A 20,273-nucleotide genomic window follows, 5' to 3' on the forward strand; every position below is an offset into this window, starting at 1 on the left:
TTCCAAATTAGATTACTAACTTGTAAATTAAAGGTAATTAAAACCAATTAATCAAAAACAATCAATGTATAATAAAAGAAGTAATTACAGCAATACAATAATTGAAAGGAAAAAATGTTTAAATATTTTTAAAAAAAAGGGAATTTATTATTATTTTTTTCATTCGTTAATTTCGTACAACCTGAGCACTAAATAATATGGCTCATCTTATAATGCATGTACAGTGGGGGAAATAAGTATTGAACAGGGATGCTTTTTTCCTGGCAATAATATTTCTAAAGGAGCTGTTGACATGGAATTGAACCAGATTTTGTTAAAAACCCCAAACAATACAAACATAAAAAACTTAAAAAAAAAAAAAAAACTGAAAAATGTGTAATAACAATGGAATGAGATAAGGAGAAAGTACTGAACTACTGAAATGGACTTAATATTTTTTTTGGTAATGGCAGCTTAAAGGGCACCTATGGTGAAAAATCGACTTTTCAAGCTGTTTGGACATACATGTGTGTTAGTATAGTGTATTTACTGTCATATTGGGGTAAAATAAACACACCCAGTCCTTTTTTTCAAGTTTAACAACATAAAAACGGTGGACCAATTGGGGCGGTTTTCAGATCGACCGCAACTTGACGTAGGAGTGCGGTCCCCCCACCCTCCAATATTGGTTGACAGCTGCGTGCATTAACATGTCTCCATAGTAATGCATAAAATCATATCGACAAGACAGAACGAGCGCAAAGCAACCGGGAATAAAAGGTCTGTTCAGTTTGCTAGGATCATCAATCATCATCGGACGTGATCAAGAGTGAGTTTTACAAGTTTACCATGTTTTAAAACGTGTGCACGTGTGTAATGAAGTACAGCCATTCACTTCAGATTCACTTCATCAGCACAGCCGCGTGTCTCTCTCACTAGCTATGTTTCAATCCACCTATTTTATGCGCATTTTGCAGTTGATGGAAACGCCATGATGCGCATAAATTTTGAAAATGCACATAAAAAAACTTATGCTCCTAACTGGGTAGGATAAACTTTTTATCCAATAAGAGAAGATGCGCATAAACTGCGATGGAAACACTTTTACCTCACAAACTCCAGCATGCGCATTAAAAAAGGTCATGTGATATTGTTGAAAGAGATCATGTGATGCTTAAAATGTGTGTGAATGGACAAAACGTCAGGCTGAGCACATTATAAAACATCTGAAATGTTGTTTTGGTCATTATAAAACGCCTTACCATTTCAGTATTAATGTTATTATGTTATTAATGACCTCCAGAATCAAGAGCGCCTGTGCTCCGCGTCTGACACCTTCAAACGCTACTGCGCGCTCACTGCTTGTCTTCTGAGGCGCATTCATTTAAAAAAGATTGATGCAGCTTCTCCTACTGCAGCAAATGCAGTTTTTACTGTTCATATTTGGCGCCAGTTAATCAGGAAGTGACGATTTTTTTCGCTTTGACTCGTTGGATGGAAACGATGCTTCATTCGCACAACTTTTATGCGATAATCGAGTTTTGCGCATTAAGTTTATTCGCATTTTGGATGGAAACATAGCTACCGTCTCTCTCTGTTTGTGTGTGTCTGCGCTATGTATGTGTGTGTGTGTGTCTGCGTGTCTACACTATGTATGTGTGTGTGTGTGTATGTGTCTGCGCTACGTGTCTGTTCTGTGTGTGTGTGTGTGTGTGTGTGTGTGTGTGACTGCGCTGTGTGTGCGTGAACTCATTGATGCAACTCCACAAAAAAATGCATCAAATACTGATTGGTAAAGTTCTTACTGTAGTATTTCTCACAAACGTTATGTGAGATCTGCTTCCTGAGGCAGCCGAGGGCGTGTTGAGGCATGTTGCTGACAGGCACAAGGGAACGGTGGGCGGAGATGACTTGCCTTAAAGGCCCAGTGTAAAAATAACACCAACAACCTTTTCCCAGCTATAATACAGACACTTCAAACAGCTATAATAAATACTCTGATGGGTGTTTTGAGCTGAAACTTTAGAGACACATTCTGGGGAAACAAAAGACTTATAATAAATATGAAAAAAGGGGTAACCTATGTGCCCTCTAAAGATGCCTCTCATATGGAAAATGAAGTCACATGCATTGCACAGGTGTGAATTTTTCACAGACTTCAACAGTGTAAAAATATTGATGTATCAAATTTGATCTTTATTTTTTTATTTTCTATCGTATTCAGGTGATTTGCTGGACGATTCGAGTAGATTTATTTTCTTTCTCTAAAAGCGTTTGAGAGTTTCCTTGGCTGTGTTTTAGATTATTGGCTGCATACTACTACGTAGTAGGTAATGCATTTGAATTTAAATTTACTACTCGACTGTTAGAAAAGTACGTTCTATACAGTATGCGAGTAGTATGAATGAAACTCGGACGTACTACATCCGCCATCTTGTCATGATCACATGACCAACTTGCGTCAGTTGCATTGCTTCACTCTCATTCATGATTTCTCTCGCGGGGCATCATGGGATAGCATAGTGTCCATTGGATGCTCACTTCAAAATCTCGCTGGAAGTAGTAGGTCATCCGGGTACTACTCGCACACTGATTTTCGAATTCTATGAATTCAGACATACTGTTTTTAGTGTACTATATTGTATGGAAGTATGCAATTTCGGACGCAGCTTTTGTCTTGCTGAAATGTCAAGGAAACCATCCTGGTTTCATCTTCATCAACCTGCTAATGTAGATGTTAGATGAATCAGCTCAAGTTAACACTGACGATGAGCAGAGGGTTGCTGAAGAGCTACTGAGAGATTTCAGCTGCTGTCTGGGCTTTCACTGCCTTTCTAACACCTTCCGTACTTCATGTGTTCAATACTTTTTTCCTGTTTCCTTTCATTTTATTACACATAACTTATTTTGTACACAAATTAGTTTAATTTTCTTTGCATATATTGATTTCTTTGGCTGTTACCAACATCGGGTGAAAATTTTTTAAATCAACCGAACTTTTAAAAATATATTTCTGAGAAAAATGGTGATGTGTTCAATACGTATATGCACCATTGTATATAAAGTATGTCATTAAATAAAAAAAAATGCAGAAGTTAAAAGTCCCACCGAGTGAAGCACGTCTCTCTCTTTGACTTGAAGAGCAAGGATGCCCTGTTTCTCCTTCTCAGAGTCAGGGGGATCAATACCTAAAGGGTCAAAGGGAACATGATAAGAACTAGATTTTTTATATAACAATTATTTAATAGTTCCAAAACAAAGCCAGAAAAAAAAACTCATTAAGATCTTCAGATTCTATGCCAGTTTTAGTGTAATATTTATTATTTATCCATGAGTGGAATAAAACTGACAAAAAAAAACACAAACTCAACAAAACAACCATCACTACAAACAAATTCTGAAAATATCTAGATATCATTGTTGCCGATCTCTCACACCAATTTTGCAGCAATTCAATTTGTCAGCAGCATTACAGGTGATAGTGATAGTTCACACAAAACCGAACATTTGGTCATCATTTTTCACCCTTCACTTATCACAAACCTGTTTGATTTGTTCTGTTGAACACAAAAGAAAATAATTTTGAAGAAAGCTGGAAATATTTTGAAGAAAGCTGGAAATATTTTGAAGAAAGCTGGAAATATTTTGGAGTCAGCTGGAGGTTTTCAGCAATCTTCAAAATACCTTCTTTTATGTTTAACTAAATAAAAAACTGACCACTTAATGACAAAAACATTGCGATTAAACAGCGAGTACATTTTTCAGTTTTGGGTGAACTATCCCTTTAATTCTGTCAGAACCTCTAGTGAATGTTTTGCTTTTAGCTGTGTTTACAGTGATGTGAATGAGATTTTTAATTCAACATGTTGGTAACAAAATGTGCCTGTCTTGAATATAATAATACAAAAGATTATAATAAAAAATGAATAAAAATAAATAATAATAATAATAATAATAATAATAATAATAATAATAATAAAACAATATAAAAATAAAATGAAATTACACATTTGGATTTTTTTGAGGATTTTAGTGAGAAACATGGTATTTTTGGCAGATTTGTGCAAGGCTGTGGACAGATTCAGAAGTTGTGATGACACCAGTAAAATGTAAGAAAAAGTAAAAATAATAACAGTACGAAGCAACTGAGTGCAAATCATTACCTTCTTTTGAATAATAGACACCTCATAATACCCAAAAGTTTACTTCCCTTTTAAAATGTGTGCAAGGGTCTGTCTGTGACATGAATTTCATTATCAGAAATGTGCGATGTACACAAACTATCAATACTGGGTTAGCCCTTGATTCAAAACAGCAAACAAAAGATAAAAAAAATAAAAAAAACTACTGAAAAAGCAAAAAATACAAGTACAAATTAAAATTCAACAACTGAAAGAGCAAAAAAAAAAAAAAAACCCTGATACCTGCATGTGTGAGGGGCGGTTCACACAAAACGTTTGTGTTTTTCAATGTAAACACATGATTTACAGATGGGCGCAACTGTGTTTTGAAGCGGCGTGCACTTTTTTAGATGCCTGTCAATTTCAAAAACTTGAACTTTTACATGCAGAGCTGTTCATCACTGTCAGATCCAAAAGAGTGGACCAATCAGAAGAGCTCGGAGGCGGGGCACCTGTTGCAGGTTTCTGTTTTCAGGCACTCAGTGGCCTTCATGTTTTATGCTGCATTTTTTAAAAACATCCCTGAGCTTTGCATCTTGCATTTTTAGAAGCAAAGACACGTTTGTGCAAATGAGCCAATAGCCTAGTGGTTAAGTGCAGCGAGACCATAGTTCGATTCCTGGCTCTCTGTCCTTTGCCAAAACTCCTAAAATATAATTCTTATAATAATCCACACCTTCGTATAGATGAGTCTGTGACCAGCGCTCTCTAGTGGCAGGACCAGTCTGCTGTCGCCTACATCAGAACATCTCCACACCCCTGTTGCGATGTTACGTCTATGTGTTTTTGTGCTTGTTGCTGAGGCTTTTTTTTCCTCCCCGGACCTCACACTGCCCTACTTCAAGGACTGTCCCTTTTCCCTAATGTATCTTATCTCCTCTTTCTAAAAGCTGCCTCTCGTCTGACCTCTATGGTCTTGTCTGACCTCTAGGGGTCCATTTTCACTACATGTAACAGTTTATTTTTACATGTAATATATTTTTTTCATCATCATCGTCATCATCATCATCATCATCATCATGGTTTGTGTGTTTGTTTGTTTGTGGGAAAGAGTACACTCTAAAAACCTGTGAATGTACACTAACATTTACGTGAAAAACAAAAAGGATAATTTAAAATGTAGCATCACTCACTCTGATGTCCCTGTCTCCAGGGTCTCTGTCCGTAGAAGTCTAGAGCTCCAGAAGTGGTTTCTAATGGGTCAGGTGCAGGATAGCCTACTCCTGGCTATAATAGAACCAGTGAGAGGTTTCACATTGTAATATTATTATATTATATTATATTATATATATTATTATATTACATTATATACAGATAACCCAGGTAAAAAAGTGCACTAAAACGCACTTTATTTAAGTATACTTAGTACACTTTTCAGTACTGTACTAAAAGTGCTTTATTTTCACACTCTAATATTGTACTTAACGTACTACAAGATAGTATAAAGTATATGTTAAGATAAACTTAATACCATCTAAGTGTACTCAAATGTGCTATTTTGAGACACCCTGAAATTGAACTAAAATGTGCTTTTAACATTCTATATCTGTATTTTAAAAATATATATATTTAGTTACAACTAGAAATACACTTGAACCCTACTTTTAAACATTTATAAATATATTTAAGAATAGCTTAAAGCATATAGTAATATATTAAAAGAATATACAAAATGTGAAAGTGTGCTAAAATACAATTTAAGAACACTAAGTATTTTTTTTAAATAATGTACTAAAAGTGCTCTATTTTCGCACACTAATTTTGTACTTAATGTACTAAAAGATAGTATTAAGTATATGTTAAGATAAACTTAATACCATCTAAGTGTACTCAACTGTGCTATTTTGAGACACCCTGAAATTGAACTAAAATGTGCTTTTAACATACTATATCTGTATTTAAAAAATATATATATTTAGTTACAACTAGAAATACACTTGAACCCTACTTTTAAACATTTAAATATATTTATGATTAATTTAAAGTATAATAGTAATATATTAAAAGAATATACAAATTGTTAAAAAAAAAGTGTGCTAAATACTGTATTAAAGTATTTTGGGGAAATGTACTTCTACTACAATACATTACTAATAGATTTTTAATAAAGTCAATTTAATGTAAACTTAAAATTACCACACTCAAAATCAATGTAAGTGTTAGTGATAATATTGCATTCACATTAAGTGTACTTAAGTACAACTTTTGGGAAAATGTACTTCTGCTACAATACATTACTAATAGATGTTTTATATATTAACTTATTTTAAACTTAGGATTAGTATGTAAACAGTGTACTAAAATCAACTCATGTTTAAAGCATTTAAAGCACACTTTTGAAAAGCACACTAATGAAACTCTTCTGGATGTTTTTTTCTGTAGTGCACTTTATTGTAGTACACTAAAAATTTATTTAAGTATTACTAGTATTTAGTATACTTTTGTCAAGTGTACTAAACTCCTACTGAAGTATAAATATACTTTTAATTTGTATATTTATAGTGTAAAACCATCAAACATTTATTTAACACAAAAAATAACAATGTACTAAAAATGTATTTGCGGGTATTTAAGTGTATTTTAATTGCATTTAATTATATATTTTTTCACCTGGGAACACTGATGAACTGCATTGTGGGTATGCGTACCTCATGACTACAGAGCTGTCCGGCTTGCTGCTTGCGCTCCTGTGCATAATAAGCCGCCTGCTGATAGTAGAAGCCTGGGTTCTGGGTCTGGATGGCGGTGAGACCCAGTTTAATGGCTTCATCGAACAGATCACCAAACGACTGGAATCTGCAGAGAGAGAGAGAGAGAAAAGGAACTATTAAAGATCGCGTCAATTTAAAATAGTGTTTCAGATGTTAATATCAGTTGGTTAGTCATAAGGATATCTGTAAGCTAATGTGCTCCAAAACAGTGACAACATTTGCATTTATAAGATTTGTCAGCAGTTTGTCAGTTCCGCAGTAATGGATCAACAATTTTTTTGACATCACCTCATCACCTCATAGTTCATTTTCTCCACAAATCTTCTGACCAATCAAATGCTCTATAGTATCTGACATGCCCCGTCCCCTTTAAGATACTTCTCATTTGCTTTTCATTTGATGCACTTAAGTTCAACCACCGAGAGCTGTGACAAAAACAAAACGCTATTGGCTGTTTTCCAAAAAAAGAGGAGGGGCTTCTATAAGTCCCTACTTGTCTTCATGTTTCAGATGAGATTATGGCAAATATTGAATTAAAAAATGCACTTATTTTGATTTATTTTCCTACTATGGATGTCAGTGGCTAGCGGTTTCAGGCTTTCTTTAAAATATCTTCCATTGTGTTGAACAGAAAAAAAAAAAAAACTCACAAAAGTTGAGTTAGTGGTGACTTTTATTGACCAATCATTTCATGATAAAACATTTAATCCTTTCTAGGATTATTTAGAGCCCCATTTTGACCTATAGCTCAATGATCCTTGTTGAAGTCCACACTGTTAAAAGTTACATAATTAAAAAGTCATGACAACGCACAGTATTTATTCATTCATTCATTTTTTTTGGTTTAGTCCCTGATTATCAGGGTCGCCACAGGATACTGAACCACTATTCCGGCAAAAGATTTTACACAGAGGATGCCCTTCCAGCCACAAACCAGTACTGGGAAACACCCAAACATTCTCGCATTTACAAACACTCATACACTACGGCTAATTTTGTTTACATGATTCACCTATAGCGCAGGTCTTTGGATTGTGGGGGAAACTGGAACTCCCAGAGGAAACCCACGCCAACACTGGGAGAACATGCAAACTCCACACAGAAATGCCAACTGACCCAGCTTGGACTCAAGCCAGCGACCTTCTTGCTGTAAATCAACAGTGCTAACCACAGAGCCACCATGCCACCAACGCATAGTATATTTTACATTGCTTTAATTTATTTAAGCTTCAATAAGTGTGAGTTACAAAAAACTATTTTACTATTTTAACTGTTTTAAAACTATTGTACACATACACACTCTAGGAACATCAGAGACTTATTTTACATATTGTAATAGATCCCTTTTAAGGTTCAGTTATAACCTGTTCTCTGTGAAACCTAATAAAATCCACAGCATATTAAACCGTTTGCTGTTTCCATGTTTTCTTTGTACATTCTTAGAACCATTTAAAGATAATACAAGTACATAAGCAATTATATAACAATGTTCTAGTGGTTTTGGTATAAATTAATGAAAACATTTTACATATTGTGCCTTTTAAAAGCTTATAATCCTGGTGTATTGTTTAAATTTACTACCCTTTCATTATGTTGGGGACTGTTTTGACCCCACTGACTTCCATTATAATTGACAATTTTTGATTGCAAAGCCATGACACCATGTAATCATGCTTTCTTGATTTTTTGGTGGTTTTCCCTGTTGGGAAGAAGTAAAATTGGTAATTTTTAGTGTTGAGCATCAGTTGGCAGCATTAACACTTTAGACATATGCAAAACAGGCCAGTTTCTGGCTTTTATATTGAGTTCTGTTAAGTAAAACTGCAGATTATAGTGTGTATGCATAAATATAAATACACTTACTATGTTTTCTATGCTCTGATGTGCATATTTCTTAGACATATCAAGGTAAAGGCTGATTTATTCTTCTGTCCTGTCACATAGCCTTTGTTGTGGCAGAAACTTACGCGCACCTCTCAAAAAATGTAACTACATGCGTAGCGCAAGCTCAGTGATTGGTCGACTTGGTATTGGTGATGAGTGTGGGCAGTGCTGAGAGCTGCGAGCCTGATAGAGTGAGTGTTTACAAGTGTCAAGTCAGTGAAAGAGCTCCAGATGGAAACTTGTTTTGCGTTTACCTTATGATTAAAGTTGTTGCACGTCTGCCGGTTACCGCCTCTGAATGAGCGAGTTTTAGCTACTTGTATATTAAGGTAGCATTCAGAAAAAAACAAAACACCCACGAAGAAACTCGACACAAAGGCACATAAAAACCTACTGCCAGCTAGCGTTTCAGAAGTGCTATTGCAGAGCAACACAAACAGTACGCAGAAGTATAACTGCACAACTACTACAGGCAGGTGCTGTGGGTCACAACAATCGCTTAACGCAGAAATATAAATCAGCCATAAGTGCAAAGGTCTCTCTTACACACACACACACACACACACACACACACACACACACACACACACACACACACACACACACACACACACACACACACACACACACACACACACACACACACACACACACACACACACACACACACACACACACACACACACACACACACACACACACACACACACACACACACGCACACACGCAGTTTTTTTTTTGCACTGCAATGGTTGATTCAAAATAAAAATGTTAAATTTAACTTCTTCTCAAAAGGGAAAACCATCAACAATCAAGAATGCATGATTACATGGTGTCATGGCTTAGCAACCAAAAACTGTCATTATAATGGAAGTCAATGGGGCAAAAACAGCTCCCAACATAATGAAAGGGTAGTAAATTTGCCCAGAGTGTATTGTTTTTTTTGTTTTTCAATTGTATAGAGTTTTTTTTTCAAAGCAATTTCCCAAAATATGTGTCAAAATAAGATTTGTCACCAAAAATCATTCTATTTGCAGAAACACAGAAAAGTTGTGGCTCAGAGTGGATGAAAACATCCCCAGCAGCACACAAGGGCCAACAGATAACAAAATGAAAATAAACAGGCATGCATATGGCAGGGTTAAGTCTTACTGTTTGGACATCCAGGCGGTGTGTTCAAACGCCAGCTCGGCGCTGCCAATCTTCTTCTTGCACAGGTCGATGTGCTTGCGGAACTGAGCGATGGCGTCCAGCGGAGTGTTGTGCTGAAAGCACAGCCTGCAGATCTACAAGAGGAGACCACCTTTAGCCACTCAAGAGGCACACTCTGAATTAAATACAACAGAACGTGACAATGCTATTTAGAGGAGGGTGAAAACAGGAAACGAACTCTGGCCGGTTTCCTGTGTGGTGTTAACAGCTGTTAAATAACACCTCATGCTGACTGCTTTTCATAACCATACGCAAACATCACTCACGCTTTCTTCTGAACATCTAGAACTGCGGAGATGCTCACCTTGTAGTTGATGAAACCGGCCATGGTTTTGATCTCCAGCACGTTGGTTTCATGAGCTCGGAGTTCATGAACGAGACTATATGCAGTCCTGTAATACCTGTCAGACAGAGCACACATTATGTTAACTTATAACTAAACTTATAAACTAATGCAACATATTTGCGTAGTACGCAACCTTGAGAACATGTAATCGCTGATAAGAGAGTGATATAAATGAGACTATGAGGAATTATCATCGGTTTTGTAAAACCATCTTTTTAATATTGTAATGTATGTAATCTAATGTAATGTAATGTGCATTTATTATGCTTGGCCATACACCCAAAACGCTTCAATTTGGCCAGGACACCGGGGTTACACCCCTACTCTTTACGAAAAGTGCCATGGGATTTTTAACCTTTGTTTAACGTTTCATCCAAATGACAGAGCTCACTGACAGCACTTCACTTTACTGGGGCATTAGGACTCAGACAGTCCACAGGTTGAGCGCCTCCTGCTGGCCTCACTAACAACACTTCAACAGCAACTTAGTTATTCCCAAGTGGTCTCCCATCAAGGTGCTGACCAGGCTTAGCCCTGCATGGCTTCAGTGAGTAACCAGTTTTGGGCAGCAGAATGATAAGGCTGTGACCATATTGAAGGGAATGGGGGTTATTGAAGGCTTAGTTCACCTCAAAATAAACTTCTGACCTCATTTACTCGTCCTTATGTCATTTCAAACCTATACGTGTAACTATATGTTTCTGTAACTGGCCATTTTTACAATATTTCAAGTCATATTTATAAGCCCTCCTGTTTATTTTCCCCCCAATTTCTGTTTAAAGAGAGAGCAGATTTTTTTAAACACATTTCTAAACAAGATAGTTTTAATAACGGATTTACTTTATCTTTGCAATGATGACAGTACATAATATTTTACTAGATATTTGTCGAGACACTTCTATACAGCTTAAAGTGACATTAAAAGGCTTAACTAGGTTAATTAGGTTAACTAGGCAGGTTAGAGTAAATAGGCAAGTTATTGCATAACGATGGTTTGTTTTGGAGACTATGGAAAAAATATATATCTTAAAGGGGCTATTAATTTTGACCTTAAAATGGTGTTAAAAAATTAAAAACTGCTTTTATTCTAGCCGAAATAAAACAAAAAAGACTTTCTCCAGGAGAAAAAATATTATCAGACATACTGTGAAAATTTCCTTGATCTGTTTAACATAATTTGGGAAATATTTAAAAAGAAAAAAAAATCAAAGGGGGGCTAATAATTCTGATTGCAACTGTATATATTTTCTCCAATTTCTGTTTAACGAAAAGAAGCTTTTTAATACATTTCTAAACATTTTTTTAAACAGTTTTATTAACTGATTTCTGTTCTCTTTGCCATGATGACAGTACATAATGTTTTACTGGATATTATTTAAGATACTAGTATTAAGGCTTGACTAGATTAATTAGGTAAGTTGGGGTAATTAGGCAAATCATTGTATAGCAGTGGTTTGTTCTGTAGACAATCAAAAAATATAGCTTAAGGGGGCTTATAATATTGACCTTACATGAATATGAAAAAAATTAACAACTGCTTTCATTCATTCATTCATTCTTTCATTCATTTTCTTATCGGCTTAGTCCCTCAACTGCTTTTATTCTAACCTAAATAAAACAAATAAGACTTTCTCCAGAAGAAAAAAATATTATAGGAAATACTGTGAAAAATTCCTTGCTCTGTCAAACAATATTTGGGAAATATTTGAAAACGAACAAAAAAAATTGACATGATGGTTAATATTTTCGACTTCAGCTGTGTGTTGCCTATATGACATATTTTATACATATGAAATCTAAATATGAACTCGTATGCCATGTATGTAATTTGCATATATTGCCAGATATCAGATTTCTATGTGGGGTCATGCACAAGAACATACTGTACTGTTATTATTATGCATACATATTTTCATTCATTCATTCATTCATTCATTCATTCATTCATTTTCTTGTCGGCTTAGTCCCTTTATTAATCCGGGGTCGCCACAGTGGAATGAACCGCCAACTTATCCAGCAAGTTTTTACGCAGCGGATGCCCTTCCAGCCGCAACCCATCTCTGGGAAACATCCGACACACATTCACACACACACTCATACACTACGGACAATTTAGCCTACCCAATTCACCTGTGCTGCATGTCTTTGGACTGTGGGGGATACCGGAGCTCCTATAGGAAACCCACTCGAACGCAGAGAGCACATGCAAACTACCCATATAAACGCTAACTGAGCCGAAGCTCGAACCAGCGACCCAGCTGTGAGGCAACAGCACTACCTACTGTGCCACTGCTTCGCCCTGCACAAATTTTATCAAGAATTAATGTTCTTCGTCCTCTTTCTCTTCTTTTTATTTTCACCTTATTTCTATTTTATTATTTTCATTATGAAGTGTGTGTCGTTAGATTTGTTACTAACTAGTGAGTGTTGATTGAGCTCTGCATGTGAGTTAATTCTATTATGTGTTTGTTTTTCACGTGAGTGAGAACGTAGTTAAATCTGTGCAAAATAAAAGGGCATTTTTGTGTAGAGTTTTGTTAAGAAAATTGGAACTTGTGTGAAAACTTGTGTTTAGAGTCTTCACATAGTATTTATATTCGTGTTATGAAAAATCATTTTGCTTTGGAACATAAGGGTGAGTAAATGAAGGCAAAATTTTATTTCTGGGGAGAACTTATCTATGAAAGTGTCAAGATTCCTTGACACTTTTCACTTTCTCAGGACAGCACTTACTTGAGGGCGTTCTGAGTGTCCTGCTTTAGTTCACTGAAGAATCCCATCTTAAACTGGTGCCTCACAAACAGCAACTACAATTTAAAGAGATATGAAGGTGAACGTTTAGTTTTTTTCATATTTAACATGATATTATATTCATTACAGACACCGACTACGTTGTTTCAGAAATAATTATTATAATTGTGAGGTAATTTTGAAAGATTTTCTTATTAGTCCCAAGTCAAATATTCTTTTTAAAATAAAATTTTTTAAAATCATTGATCGTTAATCACTTTAGTTTGTTTTTTCACCATTTAATATTTATGAAAGCTATACGTCTAATAAGAAGTTGAGTATTGTATTTCAGAAATAATTAGATTAATTGTGAGGAGACTTTGACAGACGTTCCTATTAAAAAGCTTACAAAATCACTCTGGACCCCTCACACCCAGCACACTTCCTGTTTGAACTCTTACCGTCTAGTCAGCGCTACAGAGCACCAAGCACAAAAACAGCCAGACGCAGGAATAGTTTCTTTCCTCAGATCATCTACCTCATGAATGGTTTCATATTCCCCTACTGTGCAATAAACGTGCAATACTTTCTCAAATGCACTTGTACACAGCACCTTATAACTTGAATATTTTTAACAAATCTGTCTCTTATGTGTATGTGTGTATGTGTGTATGTATGTATGTATGTATATATATATATATATATATATATATATATATATATATATATAGTTATGAGAAAACATGACAAGTATTAGACAGATTTGTTAAAAATATAATTATATATATATATATATATATATATATATATATATATATATATATATATATATATATATATATATATATCTCCTTTTAATGAACTTTTTTTTTTTTAAATCACTGATTGTTAATTTGTTTAGTTTAGTCACATTTTATTGGGCTCAAATGATTATTCCTGTTTTAATCGTGCTGTATCACAATTAAACTGATAATCACAATTTAGCTTAAGAATAAAGGCAATTATGGTTAAAATTGTAAAAAATAAACCAAAGTAAACACAAATTAAGAGAATGCCAAATCATACACCTAGCATCCATTTACTCGATTCATTATATTACCATGTAAATAGCACATCTTCAAAAAAAAAAAAAAAAGAAAGAAAACTTCAGAAGCTACTTTAAAAAGCTAAATGTAGAAAGATTTTTAATAATATGACATTTTTTTCCCCAACACAAGGTTTAAACTAATTTGACTACTAAAATTAAAAGACTTTTCCAGGACATTCAAGTAATTTTTAATCACCTAATGCTTCATGTTATGTCAACATTTATGTGGTGAATAGTATTAGTTTACATTTCTTTTTATATCTATGTAAAATTTATTTAGATGCTAACATAGCACTAATAATGTGAGAGAAGAATTTAATACAACTAACCTATCTTCAATTTCAAGCATACTAATTTCCATGACTTTTCCAAAACTTGTTCTGTTTTTCCTGGAAAATGCCATGTCAAAATTCCATGATTTTTCCAGGTTTTCCATGACCGTATGAACCCAGTCAATAATAGCCCATGTTGTAATAGTCTTAAAACTTGTTTGCCACAGTTATAACACTAGTGTCTGAATTCTAATATCCAAACACTTGCACTAAGATGGAAAGACAATTACTGTATGTAGGAATTTAGGGATTTTATAATTGTAGCTCTAGAAATGATTCCTGGTTACCTGGTGTGTAGTTTTGTTGAGAAACTCCTTGTGGGATTTCACTCTTCGGATCTCATTATAATAGTAGGTTTGAGCATGTTCGTAGAATGCATTCTCCAGCCTGCAGGAAGGTAAAACACAACAACAACAACAAAAAACTGTAAGGTGTGAAGATGCAATCGAGTTGCCTCATTCTGTCGTGGAATCTAGACCAGTGGTTCTATACCACTAGGGGGACTCAATTACACATTTGAAAAATTATATACACTGTGCACAATTAATAGGCAAGTTGCATTCTTGAGGATTAATTTTGTTATTGTACAACTATAGTGCTCTTGGTCAATCCAAAATGTTAAGAAACCCTCAAACCTGAACATTTAAGTAGTAAAAGTGAAGTTTTGGCTTTCTTAAGAGAACATCTACATGTACACCATAATTAGGCAACTACTAGTGTGCAGAATTATGCAAACAAAGATTTTCCCATATCACTTGTTTATTTTCACCTGTTAAGGAATTCAATCCCAACCCTGATCAAACACACCTGAACCAATTAATAGTACCTAAAGCAGCACTTGATAATTACAAACAGGTGTGTTTGGTCAGGGTTGCAACTAAAATCTGCAGGAAGGTAGCTCTCCAGAAACAGGGTTGGTGACCCCTGCACTAGAGGGACTATGTCTCCCGGCTGGCCTGGGAACGCCTCGGGATCCTGCCAGAGTAGCTGGAGGAAGTGGCTGGTTAGAGGAAGTCTGGAGTTAACTCCTAAAACTACTGCCCCCGCGACCCGGCCTGGGAGAAGCAGGTAAAAATGATGATGATGATGTTTCTTATTTTATTTGTTCCCTTAACTATTGCCATTTTAGTTTATTTGACCTATAGGACAACCAAAATTTGTTGTCCAAGTACATATATTTGTCCTTGATACAAATTAACCCTTGGTGTAATGTTTAAATTGACTACCCAAACGTTACTTTGGTGGCTGTTTTTGCCCCATTGACTTCCATTATAAATACATTTTTTGATTGCAAAGTCATGACACCATATAATCATGCATTCTTGATTGTTGCTGGTTTTCCCTGTTGTGAACCGCAATGACCAACACACCACTACATAAATATTTTGTGTTGTTTGATGCATTTAAAAAAGGAGTTTTGATGACCCATTCTAAAAAGTGTCTAACCTGATGATGTATCCCACCAGGTGGTCAGTGTGGGGCAGAACAAACAGGGATTTTCCAGACAGATCACAGGCTCCACACAGAGCAGAAGCCCTTTCAGACGCCACCAGATCTTCACCTGTTACACAGACACATATTCACTCAAAAACATCTAGACTGAAGTACTAAAAGCAAGCATTTCAGTTTTGCGTTACCTGGTGGGAGAGGGGTTTTCTTCTGAATCAGAACAACAGCGACCTTTGTGTTCCTTCCTTGTAAACTTGTTCTGTGAAAGCATTTTTGGTAACACTTTAAGTCACAATTAACGCTACTTACTACTTTTGCTATTACCTGCCTATTATTAAGATATTATCAGTTAATTAGAAGCTATAAAGTATGATGCTACTCTACGTCCCTAATCCTACCCAATATCTAAACCCAACTACTAACTATCTATTAATAAGCAGTTAATTAGTAGTTTATTGAGCTAATAGTCTTGATTAATGCCTTGTTAGTAGCGTGAATTGTAACAAGTCAAGTCAAGTCTAGCTTTATTCTTGTTTTGCTACATGTGTGGACATAAAGTGGAATGAAACGTCTTGTCTTGCAGGACCACGGTGCAACATTTGGATTTTAATTACTGGATTTAAGAGCTATCGGTGGGTCTTACAGGTGGTTTGTCAAGCCCACTTACTTGTGTGAAGCACAACCCTTTTACTAACACTATAAAAAACTCTACTAGTGGACATTTTTTGTTTAGTAAATCTTTGAAGATTCAAAACCATAGATTTTATGAATCACACGAGACCTACAGCTACATCTTTGATGGTCTTAGATAAATTAAATTAGCTAAAACGTTTAATTTTTTGGATTGAAATCTCCCTTTAAAAGGCTATTTCACTCCAAATCTACCAGAAACTGAATGACAGAAAGACCATCATAATCCTTTTATGAATCCATACTAGTGTTGGGCGATATATGAATCGCCTTTATCGGCCTCGTGAGATCGGCGAAACATGATACTATCGCATAGGGGGGCGGCATGTTATGTTCCTTTTTTTTTTTACTCTATTTTTTTTTTTTACCTTTTCTAAACATATTTAATAACTTATCGATTCTTTTTTTTTTTTTTTTACTTGTTTTAAATAATCAACTTTATTTGCATTTTGTTTTATCTTTGAAAAGAATTTAAACCAAATCAAATCACACTCTTCCTGCTGAATAGACTCTGAGACCAAAATTATTTTAAACAAGACTTAAAGCAACAGTGCGGCGCAGGACAGGATTTGATGGTGTCTTCAGGTCCATGCCTTTATCCGCGGGACTGCCACAAAATTGATATAATATAAATGGATGAAAGCAAATGAAATTATATTTATCTATGCATGAAAGAAATGCAGGGCTCTTTCAGAAAGGAGTCGGACAGAGGACTCGCCGACTGTTTCTATGCAAAGAAAACGTTTTCTCCACGTTTATGTTCAGGTGAGCATGGCTCGGCTTCAAGTTAGATCATCATCACAAAAGTAGTCATCAACAGTGTCACATTTATATTTGCTAAAATATAACAATGTTGCGCTTAGGATATGTGTTTATTGTTTTCTGATAAGAGAAATTGTTTCATTTTAGACACAGGCTATTGCCACGGCTCTATTATTGAATATTTGACTGTAGGGCTACATACAAAACCTTTAACTGAGCTCAGTAGAATGTTTTTTTGATAAATTATTAATAATCTTGATAAGTTATTAATAATCCTTGATAGCACCCTATCCTTTGATTCTCACATCAATAACATCACCTGTTCTGCTTACTTCCACCTACGCAAAATTAACCGTCTCCGCCCTTCTCTTACCCCTCATGCCACTGCTGTTCTCGATCATAGCCTTGTCACATCTCGTTTAGATTACTGCAACTCTCTTCTCTTTGGTCTCACTCATAAATCTCTCTGTAAGCTTCAGTTGGTCCAGAACTCAGCTGCCCGTATCATCACCAGAACCCCTTCTTCTCATCACATCACCCCTGTCCTGCAGCTTCATTGGTTACCTGTTCATTTTCGAATTGACTTTAAAATCTTGATGTTAACATTCAAAGCCTTCCAAAATCTCGCCCCTCCACATTTGTCTGCCCTCATCCACATTTCTGTTCCTTCTCGCACACTGTGATCTTCTTCCTCCCTCCACTTGTCTGTTCCCTCTTCTCGCCTTTAAACTATTGGCAACAGAGCATTTAGCCGCTCTGCTCCGCGGCTTTGGAACTCACTACCACCTGCCATCAGAAACATTAGCCCCTTTCACACAGTGATACCGGTAAATATCTGGAAAATTTCCGGAACGACTTTACCGGTATATTCAAAAAAGCGCTGTTCACACAGGCGAGGACGTTACGGAAATTTTCCGGAAAAGAGCATTCACACATCCATTCCAAAATACCGGTAAATTCTGACATCATTCACCCCAAATGAGCTTTTAACGGCTGCGCTTGTATTTGTAAACATTTGACTAAATTACAAACTCTGTGGATGATCAATATTGTGAACAACTTTCGCAGGATCACTTTCTCATGTCGAGATGTTCATAATATGTGCGAGTGCAGGCGCTCACAGGCTGTTTCACAGGCACACGCAAAGCTTGAAGGTAAACAAACAACGGCTTATCATAAGCATCTCATCGATGATTATTTACACAGTTGGCATAAAGAAGAACATATAAACGTGATCTGACTAACTTCTAGCAGCTAAATGTGTCTGGAAAATTATTCAAAGTTTTTTATTCTCACAAACCGCGCGGACGTAAATGCGTCTGACTGTTGTGATTGGCTAAAGCAGACGTCTCACGTCAGCACGTTCTAGACGTGCACGCGCTTATTACGGTAATCTTCCTTCTGCATTCACACAGCGCAGCATTCCGGCAAATTGCCGGTAATGTTACAACTTCTCTTTCCGGAAAATAGCCAGAACAAATTTACCGGTATTTTCAAAAAGGACCTGTTCACACATACAAGCTTTGAAAGGTCTGTATGTGTGAAAGGGGCTATTGACTCCCTTACACTGCTCAAATCAAGACTCAAAGCCCACTTATTTAAGATGGCTTTTAATACTTAATTTTATTTGCACTATTGCTGTGTATATGTTGTTTTATTGCTCTTGTTGATTGTACGGTGTCCTTGAGTTGCTAGAAAGGCGCCTTTAAATAAAATGTATTATTATTATTATCTGTTCAATAATTCATTAAAGCCAAAACAAATGGTAAAATGCAGGTTGTAATTGAATTTAATACAGGCTAGTTTAAATAATTAAATAAAATGTATTTTCTATATAAATAAATATAGGCCTAACATATTTTTAAATAAGATAAATAGGCTATTTTCTGAAAATTGTGCATGTCTGTGTTCATTGGTCTTCCAGTTAGGCACATCATACTATACATACCTCCCTATATATTATGAAACTGTCACTTTATCTTAATTATCATGCTTAAAAGCCTTTTTTCACTATATACTGTTCTTTATCTGCACAACTCTGGTTTGCACTCATTTGCCCTTAATGTCATTGCATTGTTTACAAATTTGTAGTCCTTATGTATATTTTTAGACCACATTTTATGTACAATTGTATATGCTGTAAATTTTATTTTACTTAAAACTCTACTTTTTATATTAATTTTATATGTTAGGCACCCAGGGTCTGAGAGTAATATAATTTCGATTTTCTTCATGTCCTGTACATGTGGCTGAGTTGACAATAAAGCTGACTTTGACTTTGACTTGATTATTTCATCGAATTACACACAAATAAGACACATGTATATTCCGTGTATTTGGAGAAGCAGTCAGTCCATGCACTAAAAAAATAGGCTATAAGCCACCTTAAAACTTAAACAGGCTATTAATAATGGATATAAATGAAAGATAAATAACTTTTTTGAGAAAGCTAGAGGGAATTTTGTGGGAGTGCTGTTATAAAGGAGTTTAAAAAGACCAACGATTGTGTATTATCGCAACACCTTTTATTCAAGACCATTTAAGCTGGTTTCAAGTCTGGTTAATACAGTACTTCTGCGTCAAGTAATCGGCGTGACCCACGGCGCATGCAACGCGCGGCTGTGCATTCATACTTCTGCATGCTGTTTCTGTTGCTCTGCAATAACACTTCTAAACCGCTAGTTGGCAGTGAGGTGTTTTTGTTTCTCTGTATCGAGTTTCTTTGCTGATGTTTTGTTTTTTCTGAAGGCTTCCTTAAATGAACAAGTGACTCAAACTTGCTCGTTTTGAGGCAGGAACCGGCAGACATGCAACAACATTAACCATGAGGTAAACACAAAACTTTTCATCTGGAGCTCCTTTACGGGACTCCACACTTGTAAACAATCGCTCCATCAGGCTCGCAAGGCT

General features: G+C 35.6%; 1 protein-coding gene across 3 annotated transcripts in view; it reads right to left on the minus strand.

Annotated features, from left to right (window-relative positions):
- trappc11 (trafficking protein particle complex subunit 11) overlaps window positions 1–20,273 on the minus strand; it is a 54,127-nt gene that overhangs the window by 30,015 nt on the left and 3,839 nt on the right. For all 3 annotated transcript variants that reach the window (XM_087280162.1, XM_087280163.1, NM_199626.2), the window contains 9 exon segments: window positions 16,100–16,170; window positions 15,909–16,023; window positions 14,750–14,849; window positions 13,047–13,120; window positions 10,272–10,368; window positions 9,908–10,041; window positions 6,809–6,956; window positions 5,294–5,387; window positions 3,088–3,167 (listed from right to left, as the gene is read on the minus strand). In XM_087280162.1, the coding sequence (XP_087136288.1) occupies window positions 3,088–3,167; window positions 5,294–5,387; window positions 6,809–6,956; window positions 9,908–10,041; window positions 10,272–10,368; window positions 13,047–13,120; window positions 14,750–14,849; window positions 15,909–16,023; window positions 16,100–16,170 (913 nt within the window).

Source organism: Danio rerio, chromosome 14, assembly GCF_052040795.2.
Source record: "Danio rerio strain M-AB ecotype USA chromosome 14, GRCz13ab, whole genome shotgun sequence".
In the NCBI taxonomy this organism is placed as follows: domain Eukaryota; kingdom Metazoa; phylum Chordata; class Actinopteri; order Cypriniformes; family Danionidae; genus Danio; species Danio rerio.